The 19,335-nt window shown below is 51.6% G+C and overlaps 1 protein-coding gene across 4 annotated transcripts in view; it reads left to right on the forward strand.

The window, feature by feature from the left end:
- Positions 1-231: 231 nt before the first annotated feature.
- Positions 232-19,335, forward strand: part of CACNA1G (calcium voltage-gated channel subunit alpha1 G) — a 143,113-nt gene continuing 124,009 nt past the window's right edge. For all 4 annotated transcript variants that reach the window (XM_077787361.1, XM_077787363.1, XM_077787362.1 and 1 more), the window contains exon 1: positions 232-540. In XM_077787361.1, the coding sequence (XP_077643487.1) occupies positions 299-540 (242 nt within the window). In that variant the 5' untranslated portion in view covers positions 232-298. The remainder of the gene's footprint in view (positions 541-19,335) is intronic.

Consider the following 19,335-nt stretch of genomic DNA (forward strand, 5'->3'; position numbering starts at 1 on the left):
GCCAGCACCGGCAGTGGGGCCGCCCCGCCGCCCTCCCTGCCCGCGGCTCGGCCGGTTCGGGCCCCCGAAGGCACGGCGAGGAGGAGCTACGGAGCCCGCAGACAGCAGGGCAGGACGAGGGGGGCGGCCCGGGCCCGGCGGGGGGAGAGGCACTGGCTCGCCCGGCCATGCCACCCCGACGCTGAAGCCGCCCCGCCGCATCCCCGAGCCCCCCTGCCCCGCCATGGCCGCGCCACTCTAGGCGTCCCACCGGCTCGCCCCGCGTCGCCCCGGCTCCCCCGGGGCCGCCGGCCGGAGGATGGACGAAGATGGACCGCGAGCGGCCGAGGAGGATCCAGAGCCGGGCAGAGCCAAGACTTTCATCCGCCTTAATGACCTGTCCGGGGCCGGGGGCCAGCCGGGGCCGGGGGACAGGGAGGCGGGCAGCGGCGACTCGGAGGCGGAGGCGCTGCCCTACCCGGCGCTGGCCCCCGTCGTCTTTTTCTACCTGAGCCAGGAGAGCCGGCCGCGGAGCTGGTGCCTCCGGTTGGTCTGTAACCCGTATCCTTTGCAGGTGTTCGGCGGCGAGGTAAGCCCCACGGGGCCCCCACGCCCCCGGAGCGGCCGGCAGGGCGGGGAGCACCTCCCGTCTGGAGCCCGCCGGGTGATGAGGAGGGAGCCGGGGTTTGGGAGGACCCCGGGGTAGCGGGCGGCACCCGGTGAAGCTGCTCCCCACCGCCGTTATCGGCCCGGGAAGTTTTCCGGGCTGTTGCAGGGGCTCGGTGGTCCCTGTCGTGGCGCGGGGCTCCCCTCCTGCGGGGCTCCCCTCTTTTGGAACTCCCCTCCTGCTGGGCTTCCCTCTTTTGGGGCTCCCCTCCAGCGGGGCTTCCCTTTTTTGGAGCTCCCCTCCTGCGGGTCTCCCCTCTTTTGGGTCTCCCCTCTTTTGGGTCTCCCCTCCACCGCCGCCCCGCCGCGGCTCCCGCGGGTGTCAGCGCTCCGTTCCACGGGGACTCGCAGTGGAAGCTGCCGGGGATCATCTCCCCCGAGGATCGACCGTCTCTGGTCCTGCTCCCCTGACACACTGAGGGACCCTAACCCCGTTCTCTTGCCGTGTGGATCGGTTTTTCCTTCCTGACCCCGTTTCTTGCCCATTTTAGACTCCCTGGTCCCCTCCGTGAGGGTTTGCGAGACCGGTGCAGTCTGGAGGGCGGCGGAGGTTTTGGGGGGTTGGTTTGCTGCCCAGCTCCAGGGTCCCTACATAATTCAGGGTGCTTGAGGCCCGTCGAAGGGGCCATTCTCGGCAGTCCCCGGGGGATGCTCCTGGCTTGGACGGGTCGGGGCAGGGTGGGGGTCACGGTCCCGGGCGTGCATTGGCCAAGGGCAGCTGTTTGTCAGATCCTAGGGTGAGCCACGACCCCCCAAAGGCTTCTGATCTCCTTCCAAGCTCCCTGTCTGCTCTGGCACAGGCCGAGCCGCTTTAATCAAGTTTAAGCTTTCAAAAGGAGGAAAAAAAAAAAAAAAAAATAGAGAAAACAATAGAAAAATTTCTTCTTTCCACAGTCTTGGTGTCTTTAAAGCTTCCCTTTGGAGCTGAGTTGCAACCAGCACATGGCTTCCGCATGGCTTCTATAATTTCGAGTATTTTACCATTCCCAGATTCCGATTTCATTTCTTATTTGTAGAAATGAACCCCCAGAACGAAATGAAGGGGAGCGATGTGGCTTCCAGCGGGGGCTGGTGCAGCAGAGGCTCCCCGGGAAGTTCCGCGCCCGCGCTGCCGGCGCAGGGGCAGCAGCCCCACATCTGGAGGGGGAGAGGCTGTGCAGCAGCACGGAGGACATGTTAATGGTACACAGGAGCAGAATACCCTGTGCTGGTCCTTCTCTGCTCCTGGCATGCAGGAACTGTTGGGGATTTCATCTCAGCTGAGGCTGGTGTGCTTGGTGAGGGTCTGCTGGAGTTATGAACGTTGTTTTACTTGAGCTTCAGCAAAGATTTCTCTGATAAACAGGCTGCCTTCTCTCCTAAAATGTCCCCCAGGAGGGAAAAATCCAAGATTTCTCTTCCCAGTCATGAATACACTCAGCAGCTTCTCTCCAGATCTCTTTCAGACTATCCAAGCAGTTCAAACTGCCTTTATTTAAACATCTTAGGAAATCTCACAACTTTGTGAAGCCTTCTGTTTTGGAAGGAAATATTAATGACAGGCTGCAAATCAGTGTGTTCTTGTTGCCTACTCTGACTAATAATATTTATGACTGCTGGTTTAAATATGCTTCCAAGTATTTATGGGGTTTTAAAATTATTTTTTAAATTTTTAAATCTTTGAAATGATGTTTTGAGCCTGATATTAACACCTGCATGTTTTAGTGTTTTCAGTAAAATCCCTCACCCTAGTAGTGGCTTGAAATGAAATTTTCTCCTCTGTGGCTGCAAAAACAAGCTGATTAACTTTTGTCCTTGGAAAATCAGAGGTATTGTGGGCACCTGCAAACACCACTGCGAGTCGGGCATGAGCATTAAGTGCAGTCCCGCTAACCGGGATTATTGTCGCCAATTTTTCACTTGTTACTGACAGAGAAAGGATCTTGCTAGGAGTCCTGGGGCCACGAGGGTGATGCTGTGGATCTTTGAGTCATGTAGCTGCATGCAGCTGGTTTTTTTCAGGGTCACTGACCCAGAATTGGAGGAGTTTATTTAAAACAACACACACACACACACACACACAAAAAAAAAAAGCAGTTTAGCCTTCAGATGAGAGGAATAAAGTGCCTACTTTGGTACCTGCACTGTCATTTGCTGGGCTGTTCAGCAGAGCATTGTGCTCATCCCTTTGCCTTTTTGCCACTCCAGTGCTGGAGCTAAGCGTGCTCTTGCTTATATTTATTACTTTTATTTATTTTTCTTTAGTGTGGTGGCCCTTCTCAGGCTTTAACCTTCTAGGAATCATGCCTCAGTGTTAAAACCATGTAATCATGTTGCTGGAAAGTCTTTGTTGCCACCAGCTGCCCTGCAGAGGAGTGACAGTGCTTTGGCTGAGTGGGTGGTGAATCCTGCCCCAGCTCCAGGGAGTTTGGAACTTTCACTGCCTTCTGCCACTCTCTCAGGTGGATTTTACCTTTCTGCATTGGCTCCTGCAGAAATTGGATGGGAAGACTCTGGTTTGAGCTGTGCTTGTGGAGATGCAGAGCTTGGGGCTTTTCCAGGCAGATTTATGGTGCTCTAATCTGACTGATAAAATTTAATGTTGATGGGGTATCAGGAGGAGGTGCAGGACCCACTTTTGTCTGGGAAAGATGGTTTGTACCTCTGAAGTGCAGCTGGAACTCCTGGGATTCTGCTCTATATCCCTGTCCAGGCAGGTAGTGTGACTGTGATACCTGAGGCTGGGCTAGGGGAGGGTGATGGTTGAGGTGCTGAGTAACCAGCAGGGATGCAAAGTTCTGTTGATGTGGTTTTTGGGGGTTTTCTGCCATGTTTTTGTCTAGAACATTCTCTGCCTGGACCAGGAAGCTTTTTCTCTTGCTGTCTGGAGCAGAGATGTGGGGTACTGTGTTGCTCTCCTGCTCCTCCTCTCCCTTAGGGCTAGAAAGAGGTCGTGAAGTCTGTCCTGATCCAGAAATTTTCCAGAGCCTGAAACCTTGGGATTTTTAACTCTAAACATGTACCAGATGGCCAACTTGTCTTCTCCCTCCACTCCACTGTGGTCTTTGAGTGAAAACCTCTCTGGGAGTCATGAGGACTTGAGGGAGCAAGACTAGATGACAACCTGCATATTCCTGGTGGCTCTGGGGTGGAAGGTTCTTCCCTGGGTGAGAACTGCCTGGGTTAAGAGGGAAAAGGAGCAGGGACAAGTTCAGTGGTCACAGTGATGGGCTGTGGCACATGCAGGGTGTCCTGGTGTGTGCACTAGCAAGGCTGTGAGAGGAGAAGCAGGAGTCTCTGAGGGGGAGAAAAGAGGAGGCAAGCTGGTTACTTGACTTTCACTTGTAAAATGAAAGCACCACGAATGATGGGAAGATGAAAGGCTGTATCAGGGTCTGTGCCAGGCTGCTCCTCTGATCAGAGACAAGAAACGAGGCTATTTCTTGAGAGTTGTGGAGTGATTGAAGAGCGGGGATGGAGAAAGTGGGGAGGATGCTACCACTTGGCATTAAGAGCTCTGAATAGAGAAATAACAGTGTCACTGAAAGGGCCTGTGATATCTATTGTAGTACAGAAAACTGCCTCATCCCCCACGCCTGGCTGCCTGCAGAGCACTGCTGCCTGGAAAGCAGCATGCAGCAATGGGGCGCTGTAAAAACCTGCTGGAAGGTGCCATTCCTGGGGAGACAGCCCCACGTTGCCTGAAATCCTGCCTTTTTCCTCCTGGTTTGGAGGGTGAAGGGCAGCTCTGCAAATTCTCTCTCTGGGAAGGGGAGGGTTTGGATGGCGCCAAGAGGAGTGATCCCATCCTACCTGCACAATCCCTGGGATTTGGGGTTTGGGAATGGCTTTGGCAAAGAAACATATCTTGATCTGGTCAGAGAAACCAGCCCTGCCTTCTGTCTGCAATAAAACAGAGAGGACTCTTCCAGCAGCTGCCTCACATGGCTCTGCTTGCTCCCCAGTAAGGGAGGGGTGGGTGACCAAATTGGGTCCTGGGGAGGATGATGTTCCCCCCCTCACACAACCCCCTGAATGTCAGGCTAGCCCAGAGGTCCAAGGCTGTGAGGGGAGGAATATCAGGAGATGGCAAAGATTTCCAAAAGAGGCTCTTACCCCAATATATGTTGGTTCAGCTCTCTTGATTCTGTGGTGTCCAAGGGGAGAGCGGGGCAAAAGAGCACAAACAGGAAATGTCAGGGGTCTGTACAGACTCTGGACAGGGTGGGCTTCCCTGGATCTCCACCAACCCCGTTGGGGCAGGAAGGAGGGTCCAGGGTTATCTGATCAGAGTCACAGGGTCCCAGGGAAGGGGGCACAGAGTGCCCATGAACTCACTGTGACAGAAGGACTGATCACCCCCAACTCCTTTTGGAAGTTGCAGATGCCCAGACACCTCCAGGAATGGGTCTGGAATCCCCATGGCTTCATGCCAAGGTGTAACTGAGATCTGCACCAGGCTGGCTCACAGGATGGCTGGAGCTGCTGTGCTGGGGCTTGGTTCTTCATGGAAGGCAGTGCCAGCATGGTCAGCCCCTGCTGAGCTCAGCCTGTGCCCTGGGCTGGATCCAGCTCTTCAGGGGTGCCTGTGTGTCCGACTGCACCAGATCCAGGACCCTCCTGCCTGCTGGGGGTGACCCCTGGGGCTGCTCAGCTGTGCTGTGGTTTGGGGTCTCCAGCCCCAGCAGTGCCCCCCAGGACCCCTTCTTGTGGGAATGCTGTGGTGAGGGCAGTGGGCAAGTGGAACCCCTGTTACCTTGTGTGAGACTGAGGTGTCCTCACCCCCTCCTCAGTCTTTGAAGAGTTCTGTGTGATGCAGAGTTAATTTTTTTTTTTTTTTGGTTATCAAAAGGCTGTGTTTTTGGAACAAGTGCACGTGGTGTCCTTACACTTCTATACATTTGTTCCAGCCTCACTTCTGAGTTTAACAAAGCAAAACGCTTTGATTTGACAGGTCAGACCTGAAATGGATCTTGTTTTCATTTAAAAACCCCACAGAGGAACCAGAATCCATTTGCTTCACCTGTATCTGATCCCTCCCAGGGCACCTGAGCTTGTTTCTCTCCCCTGACCCAGTTCAGTGGCTGATGCCTCCAACCCCTCCCTAGTCAGATGGAATTTCTCCCGCTGTGGCCGAGCCTCTGCTGTCTCTGTGCCCCTTCCTTGGCTCCTGGGGAGAAGAGAAACCTGTTTTGTGTGGCTGATGCCCGAGCCAGGGGTGTCCCACAGCCCCTTGGCTGGGATGGAGCATCCTGCTGCTACCCGGGCAGGTGCTGCTGCCTCCCTGCCTCACTCCAGCTCCTGGGTGACGATCTCAACCCATCACCTTTCAGCAAGGGCAGCACAGAGGTGCTGTGGTTATTCCCCTCCTCCCAGGAGACAAATAACTGCAAATCCTCTTCCCTGCTGTTCACAAACCTCTTGGGAGCTCAGCGGGAGCAGCAGGCGGTGTTCACTTCCAAGAGCTGGATGCAGTGGCCAGCGTTCCTCTAATCCCTGCCTCCCTGCAAGAGCCAGGAGCAGTTTCATCCTAATCTAGGTGACACCTCCTCTCAGCAGCGATCTCTGGGCCCGTCCATCACCCAGCTGTGCTGGCAGCCAGGCGCTTCCCCTGCTCCCTGCGTGTGTATATGTTTTTTAAGGAGATTCTTCTGCGAATTCCCCCTTCCAGGCTGTTGTGTCACATCTGGAAGTTTGTGTAGGAGTTTATCCAAGTGCTGGAGTACAGCGCAGCTTTTTCTCATTTAAAAATCATAGGCTGGCATTTTGAAGTGAGCTGGGGTGGGGTGGGGGGAGGGAAGGGGAGAGGGAAGTTGTCTGCCAAAAAGGAGACTGGAGCAGAGGAATCGTAATGACTTCCAGAAGTTAGTTTTTTTTCTTTCTTTCTTTCTTTCTTTCTTTCTTTCTTTCTTTCTTTCTTTCTTTCTTTCTTTCTTTCTTTCTTTCTTTCTTTCTTTCTTTTTCTTCTCTCTTTCTCTCTCTCTCTTTCTTCTTATTTCTTCTTTCTTTTTATTTCTTTTTCTTTTTTTTCTCTCTTTTTATTTCTTTTTCTTTCTTTTTCTTTTTCTTTCTCTTTTTCTTTTTATTTCTTTCTTCTCCTTCCTTTCTTGTCTTCCTTTCCCTCCTTCTTCTCCTTCCTTCCTTCTCTTCCTTTCCCTCCCTCTCTCCCGGCTGTTCATGTTTATGTCATCCTGGCTGGGAGCAGTGCCCCGTCCTGCCTGGGGACAGCTCTGCTTCGGTTCCTTGTAGGAACTGCACAGTGCTTGCTCCCATGTGGGGTGGGGGAGCATCTCTGGAGCCTTGCTTGGTATCAGTTCACGGAATATTCAGAGCTGGAAGGGACACACAGGGATTCCTGTGGGCCAGGAGCCGGGGCAGGGTGGCAGGAGGAGATCCCAGCTCTCCCCCAGCCCCCCATGCCGAGCACAGGAGGGGCAGACGTGGGCTTGGACCACCCCAGCTGCCACTCATCCACGGGGCTGACGTGTCTCCCACCAGACTCCTGCTCTCAATCTGATCAGCTTTTGTGTTCTCTGCCCTGTTCAGTAATGTGGGCTGTTGGAGCCAGTCTGGAAATGCCCAGGATTTTATGATGCACAGAAAATTTTTTGCTTTCTTCTCCCCCTGCACCCCCTGCAGAAGCTTTGGCATTGTGCTGAAAAATGCTGCTTTCTCATTTTTTTATTTTAAACTTGCTTTCATTGTTTTTCCCCATTCTGAAAAGACCAAGTTTCGGATTACCCCAAGTTCCCTGCCCAGGTTTTACTCAACTCCTTTTTTTTTTTTCTACTGTTTTGCTGGAATGGAGCAAAACCTTAGGCCAAAATGAACCTCCCTGATGGCTTTTTCACTTGGGTCATGAAATCATTTTCCCTTGGCAGAGGACCCATGGGGAGCCTTTGCCCCTGGCAGCTTTGCTGGCTGGGAGCAGAGTCTGAGGGAACGAGGCCATCCTTGGGGAACTGTGGAAGGAGCATCCAGAGTCAGGTTGGGAGGGCTTTGAAGCTTCACTGTGGTTTGGAGAGGGTTGAATTTCCTAGTTAACTAGGAGGCCTAAGTGTTTCTGGGTTTGTTACGAGGCCAGATCGTGGCTTTCCCTTCCTCTGTGCCTTGGCTCTCTGCTGAGCAACCTAGACGTGAAATGTTCCTTTTGGATGGTGATGCATGCAGAGGTTTTCCCCAACCTGGGTTCATTTGGCTTTGGCTTTCTTCAGCCTTGGCCTCTCACCCAGGAATCTGGCCGGGTGCTAAGAAATAAAACAAACAACAACAAAAAAAAAAAGCCCCAAAAAAACCCAACCGACCAACCAACTAAAAAAACCAAAACAACACAAAAAAAAAAAAAAAGAAAAAAAGAGGAAATTCACATGGTTTTATATAACGGAGTGAGTAACGACTGGTCGTGCTTTGGGATGCTCTCACATCTGCTTCCTACCAAAGCCCCGGCAAAGAAGCTCCGAACAGATGGAAAAAACCACATTTTTCAGCCTGAATATTTGCTGAGAGAAGCTTTGAGGCTTGCTCTCCGTGCTGGCTGCGCTGGTGCTGGTAATGCCTTACGGGAAGGAGGCTGTTGGTGTGCCAGGAGCAGCATCCCGTGCCTGGGGTGCAGGCAGGTCCTGGTGGGAGCTGCAGCCATGCACGCAGGCTGGGATGTGTCCCTGACTCAGAAGTTCATTGGTTTAGTCACAAGTGGATGGAAATTGTCCCTTGGTTTGGCTTCTGTGCCCAAAATGTTGTTTTGGTTGGGATTTTTAGCACGTTTCCTAGGCGCGAGGGACTGGCGGCTGTTTGGTGTTGGGGTTTGCTTGTCGCCTGTTGTCATCCCAGTTTTCTCTCTCTGCTGAGATGCAAAATCCAAGGGCAAGAGCAGAAGAGGGCTGAAAATGGGAACAAAATGCTACATAGGTGATGACTGAGAGCTGGGAGCTTGGCACATAAAGCTTAGAAAGAAAAGGGTATTTATTTATCCAGGTGCTAGCCCTACACTTACTGGGTTTCTGGTGCAAAGCATCCTTACATTTATCCCTAATTTGGCTCTTTTCCAAGAGGTTTCTCCCGGTTCATCCACTGATCCAGCTTCGAGATGCTCCCTAACCCTGGGGGCTGAAGGCAAACCCACAGCCAGCAGCAGTGGAGCTGGGCAAGGGGACTCACAGAGACTCACCCACCTTGGCTGCCCGACCACCCCCGGGGGTTTTTACGCCTCCAGGATTTCCTGTGGTTCACACCTTAATCAGGTCAGGTTTCCAAGTCCCTCCTCCTGCTTTACTGATGGCCTCTGTGCTCCCTCCCGAGATGCTGGTGGCCAGAGCAGCCCCAGGCAGAGCCCTCCCCTGCCCAGATGGCGAAGAGGGCTTGTTAATGATTTGTTAATTCAATTTAAAAGTGCTTGTTAACCCACGGTGAGGCTGAAGCTGCCTTCTGGAGGGCAGGGCACACCCCCATGCCTGCGACTCCTGCTGCCAAAACATTTATTTGGTGTTAAGCTGCCAGCCACGCTATGTGAGTAAATATGTTAATAGTGAGTAAGGTTCATTTTTAACTGTGGGTTGGGACTAATCTTGGGAAGAGCCCTACTCCGGGAAGGGGAGAAGGTGGTGGGAGCTCTGCCGTGGGTGTGTGTGCAGCTCCCAGGGCCAGGTTGTATTGATTCTGTGGAAAGGAGCAAATGTCTCTGCTCCTTCTTGGCTCCAGGGTCTGTAGGAATAAAATGGTCCTTGTGCTGTGGGTGAACGAGGCTTCTAAGTGTGTTTAATGGGCTGCTCTTTAACCAGCCTCCTCTGCATTGGTCCTAGCTGCTAATAACATGAATCCCAGGTCAAGGCTGATGGTCCCTGTGTTGGATGCAAAACGTCTTTAATTTGGGAGCTATCACATCTAGATAGGCTGGCTGTAGCAATTCTACCTTAATGGGAAAAAACAAACTCCAGTAAGAATGATAAATGAAGGAGCCCTGTGATGCTCCATTGAATTAATGTTTATCTGGGCAGATAGGGAGGAAAGGAATTAAATTAATATCTGACTTGTAACTGCTACTGTATGTGATTATTGACTTATCTTGCTTTGGAGGGCCATAAATATGTCTCAGGATATACCCCTGAGACCATAATCTGCTCAGGATCACTGTGCAGGTCTGTCTCTGATGTTCCTTCAGAGATTCATCCTGACTTCTAGGGTCAAAAATCCAAATTCCTCTGACAAAGGACCTAGCCGCATGTGGAGGGGAATGTGTTTGCACTATATGGAAAGCATACAGAATAATTCTTGAAGGCTTCTGCCTTGCATAAATTGCTTTATTGTTTGTAATCCATGGCTGGCTCAGTGTTGGAGGGTGTGGAGCCTGATTCAACTCAGAGGAGAGGTGCAGGTGAAGCCTTTTTGGCTCTGGAGTTGGGATTGATCACAGCTGGAGTCTCATACTCTTCTCCACTGCCTTTCTCCCTGTCGTTGGGATTTTGTGCCCCTTAGGCAATTGTTTGGGGGTGAAGGATGGCTTGGGGAGATCAGATGGGTCTTTCAGCCTGCCCCTCAGCAGCTCTGGCTTTGGTACCCATGAGCCTGGGCAGAGGGATGAACTCTTTCCTTTCAGCCCTTGATGCTGCGTGGATACTTCTGCTGGTGACCCAGCGGATGTGAGCTGACCCCGGGCACCCCAAACCATGCTGGCCATGGGGGTGGCACAGGGCACGTCACAGCTCAGTGTCCTGGGGCTTTGTACCCACACACGTGTGGCGCACAGCGGGCCAGCAGCGTGGGGACAGACGGACGGGGACAGATGGATGGTGGCAGCCAGGGCCGAGCTGCCCTGTCATGCTGCCCTTGTGGAGCTGGGGCTGTGGCAGGATGTCCTTTCTCTAGCTGGGCTGGGTGTTTCCACCTCTTGGGCTCTGTTTTGTGTAGGGGATGACTTGCTGCCTGCGTGGCTCCTCCTGCAGCAGTGTGTGTGTGTTCACCCCATTCTCTGTCACAGCCAGTGTTACTGCAGGAGTCTCCAGGCTGGGAATGGGGCTCTGAACCCCCACATCTCCTCCTCTTCTCCCACTGCCTCAGGCCCTGCTGCCTGGATGGGGCAATGCTGTGGTGAGGGTATTTTTCAGGACACTTCTGGTTTTTCCTTCCACCCTGTCTCTTAGGATGGTGCACATCCTGCCCCATACAGCCCCCTCCATACACCAACACTCTGTTCCCATGGGAGCAATTTCCCCTGCTGTGGGCAAATCACAGCCCCTTCTTCAGAAACTGCTGATGGCAGCAGTACAGGGGAATCCTGTTTTTTCCAGGAAAAGAAGGGCAGAGGAGCCCAAGGGCAGCACGGGGTATCCGCAGTGAGGGTGGAGACACTTCTGCCTCCATCTCGGTGAATGGGCTCTGGCTCCTCCAGCAGGGCATGTTCACATCTCAGCTGGGTTCTGGGCTTGGCTTTGTGCTGGGCTTTGTTTTCTCTTGTCTCGCAGCCCCGTGAAGCTGGGCTGGCTCAGCTCTGGGAGCTCAGAGGCTTGAGCAAGTGGGGGTCAGGCTGCAGATCTTGTGGTGAACTGGGGGTGAAAGGAAAGTGCTTTGCAGTGCCTACCTCCTCCCTCCCAGTCTCCCCCTTTCATCTGCCGAACACCTTGAATTTTTTCACCTCTGGTTTGGGTTTTTTTTTTCACTATTGCCTGGATTTTGCATAGGGGGCAGGCTGGAGGTTGGGGGGGGGGGGGTGTGCACTAAATCTGTTCAAGGAGTTGTGATCTCTGCATTTCATTTTGCAGTTCAGCTGGAAAGATCTCATTTCCAGCTACACCCACACACAGGCTCAGCAAGACAGGAGAGTGCAGGGGAGGGAGGGAGCTACTCAAGGGGGATGGGGCAGCATGGGCAGGGCTGGGGGCCATGGCATGGACACTGGGAGCCTTGGCAAATCCGACTGGGAATGGTCCCTAGCCTTTATCTGAGGGCAGGAAATGCCTCTGCTCTGTATCTCAAGGCCATGCAGATGCTTGGTGGCCCTTTGAGTGCCTGGCTGCTCTAGTCCAGAGCAAAAAGGGGCTGAGAGGAGCAAAGGTCCCTGAGCATAGCCCTTGCCCTGAGCCTGGCAATGCCCTTAAGAGCATCTGAGGGGACTCCAAGGCAGTTTTAGAATTGCCCACTGTGTGTATGTACACACATGTGCCCATCATGGGCTGAGCAGAGTTCAGGACATGGCTGCACTGTTGAGACCTGCTTTTACAATGGAAGAAGAGTAAAGGCACAGAAAGAAGTAAAAAAACTCCTTTCCCAGTGACCTTCAAGGCAAAATGATCTTGTTTATGAAGATGAGCTGGTGCTGGAGTGTTTCCTATAGTCTGTAAGTCCCTCTGTCTCCCTCCAGGGCCTTCCTTGCCAGCCAAGTCCTGACTCCAGCTCTTGGGTTCTGGAGGAGCTGGTGAGAGATGCATCCTGCATTTCCCAGTGCTGCTAGGGATGGGGTTAATGGAAAGCAAATGAACCTTCATCCTGATAGGCATCTAAATGTGCAGCAGAGGGTAAAAGCAAGGAGCACTTTTACAGATGGGGACTTGGTGTTGTTAGAAGGTTTTGGAGAGGCACCTCAGCCTGCCTAAGCTGGGAGCTGACAGTGTCCTTGCCTCCACGTCAGCGTGCCAGGGCAGTGTGGGGACAGTTACCTGAGCCCCCAGGTCTGGGTCCTTCCCTGATTTCAGGGCTTTGGAGCAGCTTGTGGTGCTGGGGTGTTGCTGCAGGTACCTCCCTCCCACCCAGCTGCCCCTGGGCCCCTTGGGTGGATGCTGGTGGCAGGTCTCAAGCTCAGCCCCCGCACACCGAGTCCTTCCATCACCCCTTGGGGTCAGTGCGTGATTTTTTCCGTCCTTCTGAAGCGGCTGAGCTCATACAACAATATTCTCTGGGCCAGCACCGCTCCTTTTTGAAGTTCCTTGTTTTGGTGTTCCTCAAGCTCCGTTTCCTCTGTTGTGCATGAAACACAACACCCCTTGGCACTGGAGGCTTTCCCCGGTGCTGTGGCTTTGGTTATCCCCCACATCCTGCTGCCAGGTGAAACCACTGCCCCATCCCTGAGCTGCTGCTGGTGGATGCCATCGCCTCCCTGACTCATCACGAGGCTTAGAAGGTGGGAAAACAGGATCCTTGGCCACCTTGGCGTGCCGCAGCGTGCCGCCAGTGGAAAGGCGGCCACCGGAGCGTGCCTGGGGCCGTGTTTGTCTTAGCCAGCAGCCACAACTGGGACCAGGGCTCTGCCAAGCAGTGAAAATGCCAGAGCAGTGAGTTTATCCCACCACGTTTGATTTGTGGTCACGGTGGAAGCCGGGTCAGGAGTGACAGCGGAGAATGCAGCAGAAAAGAGCAATTTCAAGACTGTCGCAAAAACATTTCATGCTGCTAAAAGTCGGGATTTTCTCCTTTGTTTTTCCTCCCCCGCTGCTGGCTGTGCTGGCGCTGAGGTGAAGTTTATGGGAGAAATAGTGCGGTTCTGGGAAATATTTTGCCTCGCTTGTATTGTTGAATATTTCTTTTTCTGGCGGCAGATGAAGGAAATGGGAACACAAACAGCTTGGCCGGTGGGGTATTGGTCCAGAATCAGCCCGGGCAGCAAGAGGCTGCTTTGCTGGGGACAGAAAATACTCGAAAGCTGACAGGGTTTTCATTGTTTTCGTTCCTCTCCCTTTCTGTCCCTGTGCTCGGCTGGCTCTCAGGATGCTGTTAAGCGAGGGGTGAACACATCTTGCAGTTAAGGCAAGGATGTGCGTTGATGCTCTTGGCCTCCCGTGTGTTTTCACTGATTAAAATCTTAAATTCTTCCATTTTTTACAAGATTTTGGGTTTCTGTGCCAAGCTGGAGAGTCTCTATGGCAACTGCTACAGGCAACTTTTTTCTGTAACCCTTTTTGGGTTTTTTTGGAAGGCAGGGGGAAGAGGATGAGTCTCTGGTGCTGGAGCACCCATAACTGCTTGAATACCCCAAATATTTGGGGTGATGAGTGCTGGGAGAGAAATGGATTTGAAATACAAAATTACTCTATGCCCATGAAGACTATCACCTAGGCCCTCACTGGACCCCTCACCCCTCTGCTAATTATAGTGATTTTTGACTATAATTTTTGATTTTTGATTTTTTTTTGGAGAGTGCAGAGTCCCATCCACCCCCATCTCCATCCCACCCCAAGTCCAGGGGCTTCACACTTGGGTCTGTCATTTCTGGAGGAGTTTAGAGCCATTCCTGGAGTGTGATTGCAGCAATATTTCAAGACACTATTAAAACCTGAGCCTTTTAGGAAAAGTTGCAGCATGTAATAGAAAGGAGACCAGCTGGGCTGGATTGAAGTATAATAGGTTTTGTGAGTAATTTTTAGAATCCTATACTGTAGGTCTTTCTAGAAAGATACTATAAAATTTAATAACATGTTATATTTCTATATGTTATATTTAAATCATCCTATAGTATCGTGTAGGAGGAATCTAATTTTCCACTACAGGGTAATATACCTTTCTATAGGTTTTTGGCTGTGGTTTTTTTTTTATTATTCTGGTCCACTGGAGTTAAATGAAAAAATTACATCCTTCCTAGAAAAATCAAACAGAATGATGAGAAAATAATACCCTTAATTTATTTAATAGAGCATGTGAATATTTTCCATAAGGGTTTATATAGCTGCATAAAAAGCCATTTAGGGCCTGTTGGGGAGGTGATTTGAGATAGGATGGGGATGCATTCAGATGCTGTCCTGGCTAAGCAGTGTGGGGGCTCTAAAATGGGGCCTGGGACTGTCTAAAGGGGAGAAAAATTGAAAATAAATAAAACCCAGGACTTTCTTGCATCTCGATTTCCACTGCTAGGATGCAGTTAGAGAGGTGATGGAATGGTGGGTGCAGGGCTGTGGCATGAGCTGCTGGAGCAGGGCGAGACTGGGGGCTGGATCTTGTGCCAGGGGCTGGAGAGAGGAGCAAGGAGCTCCTGGAAAAATGGGCTTTGCAGTGGCACGCAGGGGCTGTGCCACTGTGCGTGGCCGTTTGCAGCAGGCTGAGGGGGGCAGGAGGGTGCCCCACAACAGGGCGATGCTTTTGTCTGCATTTTGCAGCACTGCCTCGTCTGTAAGGGCTGAGGTCTGCGGTGGTTTTGCCTGGTGACACGTGGATGTGGCTGTACCAAATCCACGGTGCAAAGTGGGGCAAAGATTCTCTGTGCTGTGCCGGTGGGCAGGTGTGACAGGAATCCGTGGGCAGATGGCAGCTGGGCCCTTCTGAGTGCTCACCCTGCTCTGTGGGGTCTTTGGCAGCTCCAACCACACCAGGAAAAGGCCGTGCCTGGGATGCTCTGCTCGCTCATGGAGAAGATGCCCCATGAGCTGTGGTTCTCCATGCAAAAGTGCAGGACTGGGATCCCTCTGCAGCTCAGCCTGGAGCTGCCCATCCCTGTCGTGTCAGAGACCTGCGTGGCCAGGTCCCCACCAGGATCCATCCCACAGAGAGAGAGAGAGAGAGAGAAGGGAAAGGTGGTAGCCTTGGTCCTTCCAGATCCCCAGAGGACAAGTGCCTTTTAATAGCCATGGCAACTAATAAGCCCTGCGTGGTGACAGCCCTGCTGTCTCCATGGAAACAGAGCGAGTATCACATAGCAACATGTGCCTCATGTACCCATAGAAACGGCCCAGAAGCTTTTCAGCATCCTCTGTTAGATCTCTGCTCTGAGAGGTGCTGGTGGGGTTTATCCCGAGGTGAACCCGCTGGGTGAAGCTGGGGAGGAGGGTCCCAAAGTGTCCTGCAGGCTGTTCAGGGGGGTGTTCCCAGGCTGATGAAGATTTGGAAGGTGCTTGCTATCCACTTTTTATCTTCCTCACGACAGCAGCAGGATTTTGGGGGGAGGGGGGTGTGCAAAATAATTTGAATTTGATGGGCTTTGGGTGATTCAAGGAGAAGAAATATAAAAGATGCTGGAGGGCTGGAAGCCACCTCGCCACAGAATGGTGTCACGGGAGGATACTCACATCTGGGTTTTCTTTGTGGTTTCTGGAGTCACCTCATCCTCAAGCTGGGGTTTTCCAAGCCACCCAAATGAGGTGTGGAGGCTGGGAGTGCCCCTCTGTGGGCAGCACTCAAGGGGGAGGCAGCAGGACACACACTGTCTCTACACACAGCCTCTGCCATTTCTTGCTCAGCATCTCATTAACCAGCCTGAGCTGTTACAGGTTAATTAGGATTTGTAGCTGGTGAGTGTGAAGGGTTTGCTGAGGTCACACCGTGCTAAGGTTCATGTAAAATACTGTGAATGTCAAGTTGCCTACACATGCTGTGTGCAGCAATTGCTCTGAACCACTGTAACAAATGCAGCTTTCCCCAAATTTATCCACTAAGAGGCTGAAAATTTTAGGAATTCGTTTATTTGGAGCTGTTGGAGCATTTCTTGCAAATGCGTTTCTTCCCTCATTGTTGCAATGTGGTTTTAATGGGAAGCCTGCATGGACACTTAGGAGTATCCCTGGTTTCTGTAAACACTCGTGAATAAATGTGATAAGTTTGGGAAGGTTTACAGGTTTGGTATTTTAAAGACTGTGAGCTGAACTGTGGGGGTTTTTTTGATTTTTTTTTTTTGTGTGTGGGTTTTTTTGTTGTTGTTTTGTTTTTGTTTGTAATCTTTCAGACCTTCCTATTGTCTCTTATTTTTTTTTCTCACAGCTTTTCTTTGGTCTATGGGGGGTTGGGAGACACCTTTAAGTAACACCTTCAGCAGTGTCCAAATCCCACTGTTGTTTTGGGGAGTGGGAGCTCTGACTTTGCTCAAGTGCTTTTGGAGTGGGACTGAAGAACTGGGAAACTTTTGGAATTTACCCTGTGTGTGTAATGGGAAGGTAAATGTGAGTCAAGAGCAGGTGCTGTGGGGGAGGTGTTTTCTGTGGGAAGGTTTGGGGTTCTGGGTCCATTCTGGTCAGACATGGAACTGATGCCATGATGGATGAACATTAAAACTGGAAAATCTGTGCTGAAGCTCTTGGCTGTTGGGGCTGGCAGCAAAGAGACACCTCTGCCATTGTGCTGTGCCCTGATTGATGATCTCAGGCCTCCATTCCAGCAGCAGAAAGTTGGTTAAATAAATAAATAGGGAATTGTGATAAAATTTCTAACTATTTGGCTTCTTACCCTGACAAGTATTTTCTTCTGGGATGGGAGTTACCCCTGGGTTGAACAGGTACCCCCATGCCAGTGTCAGCATTCAGGAACACACAGAATCACGGGATATGATTATCTGCAGGTGCTTTTATTGAGAGCTCTGGGAATCAGGGGTACAGACCCAAATCTGACTCTGACACGGCTTTCGAGCTGAACATATTTTATATTCTATCGTTATATAATTTACATATTAATTATTAAACTTATATTGTTCTATTGTATACATTGACATGAGTTTCTTGTGATCTTTCTTAGGTCACTGACCACAGTTTCTCATGATTATTCTTACAATTAAACAGCAATTATATTTAATTACTAAACAGTCATCACATCTATCAATTATATCAATGATCATCTACTAGCTACACAGTGCAGTTCTAGCAAGTATGAGTTCTCCATGTGCTTAGGGTGTTTATTTTTCCAGGGCCTACTAAGCTTATTTTTCCTTTTAACCCTTAATCCCCATGATTTTAAAACCCTGCACTGGGTGAGGGAGTTGTCCCCTCTGGCTCCCTGGTGCTCGTCCTGCTGCTGCAGGAGCTCGGTGAGAACGGCGCCGGCCTCGCAGGAAGGCTGCAGCCTGCTCAGCGAGGTTTAATTAAATCTGAAATCCTGGCTCTGTTCTCCTGGGCTTTGGCTTGGGATGCCACGGGTAAGGGAATCAGTGAAAGGAAATAAAGATAATTAGAGCAACTTCAAGGGCTGTTGCACTCCTGGCAGGTGGGGGTGGAGGCTAGGTGGGCTGCAGGGAGGCTGAGCTGTGTTGCTCCTTTGGGACATGCGTGGCGTGGATGGGATTGCTCCCAGGGAAAGACTGAGCTGCCACTCCAGCTGAGTGCTGTCCAAATCAGGAATTTACTCAAACCCAGAGCTCAGAGTTGGCATTGCCATCTCCAAACCCCCCTAAATGACTGGGCAGCTCTGTGCCGGCAGCAAACATCCCCTGCAGTGGGTGTCTTTCCCCCCCATTTTTTTGGGGATCTGCTGATTAAGGCTGTGAAGAGCCTGGCTGTAAATGAGATACAAATGTACACTTAACACCACATCTCCCTAAGGCCAGTGTAGATATTCTGATATTTAAACTAGCAGAGCCAAGGGGAAGGAGACAGCAAAGGGGAAAAAAAGAGTAAAAAAGGAAAAGTAACTCTAATTGAGGTCAGTATTTGAACAGCGAAGATCAATTAATTCTCCTGAATCAATAAGTCTGGGTGACTGAAATAACACATCCCCACCAAAGCTGGTGCAGGCTGAGAGCTGGCCTGGAGTGAGCTGCTGCTGTGGTGGAGGTTTCAGGGTTGGCAGAGACTTCACTGTTGACAGAGGTTTTGGTGTTGGCAGAGTTGGTGTTGGCAGCCCTGAGGGATGCTGAAGCTGCTGGTTGGCTGTCAAGGGCACTGCTGGGCAGCTGCCTTCAGCCTTGCAGGAACCTGTGAAAATCCACTTATATCCCCAAACCATGGTCCCTTACCCACTAGACTTCCATAACCAATTCTTCAGGCTAGAGTAGATTAACTGAGGGTTAATCTGGGGAGATTCCCAGCCAGGAAAGGTGAAGTGCAGCCAAGGTGCTAAGCAGTGCTTCTCCCCTAGGTCCCCATCAGGATGGATGGGAACTGTGGACATCCCTCCCCTTGCTTTTTGGCCAGCTGAGCCTTCCCAGGGTGGTGGCTTAGCAAATGTCCAGCATTCCCAGACTCACATTCTTATTCTCCTTTATTGCTCTTCCAAGAAAACCCGCGTGTGTGTGGGGGAGAGGAGATTATCACGTTAGCGTTGAATACCCCGAGGGAAGGTGGGGAGGGCTGGTTGTTTTTCCTGCTCTATCTCCTAAGGACAGCCGGGCTGAGCAGCAGCACGTGTTGGTGGAATGTGGCACCCATGGGTGCAGCCGTGCTGGGCAACACAGCGTGGAGGCAGCCAGTGCCTTCCCCGGGAGGCTGCAGCCCCAGCAGGCAGGAGAGCAGAGCAAGGAGGAGGAAAAACATCCTTGTTGTTATTATTTGGCGAATTTTATACACTGAACTGATGTATATGGCAGATGAGATGATTTGCCTCCAGGCATACAGGAAAAGCGACGTGAGGCAGGATCTTTTTGGCAATCCTGCATCTGAAACGTGAGATGAAATCTTCTGGGAGGGGAAGGCAGTGGAGGAGCTGTGGTTTGGGTCCTCTTGGGGTCACACTGTCCTTGTACCACGAAGCTTGGTGAGGCTGCAGCTCGCCCTAACAGTGCTGCTTTCTTCCCCTGTCCTTTCAGAGGAAGGGAAAAAGTCGCTTCTATTTCCACCATCTCACTCCGTTTCCAGGTTAGGAATCCAGGACGCTCTCAGGTTTGCCGGAGGAAGGTGAGGGAAAGGCTGTAAAACCTGGCTGTGCTCAGGGGATTATTTATGGCTGGGTTTGATGCTTTTTGCTGCCTCGTTCCCACCTCCCACGGCCCCTCACTGCAGCTGGGCTGGAGGAGGGGGAAGGGGAAAATGCCTTTGGCAGCCCCCACGGGGTTTGATCCTGCCCTGCTGAGGCACTGGGGGAGATGAGAATGTCAGGTCT

Source organism: Lonchura striata, chromosome 19 (genome assembly GCF_046129695.1).
Source record: "Lonchura striata isolate bLonStr1 chromosome 19, bLonStr1.mat, whole genome shotgun sequence".
Classification (NCBI taxonomy): Eukaryota; Metazoa; Chordata; class Aves; order Passeriformes; family Estrildidae; genus Lonchura; species Lonchura striata.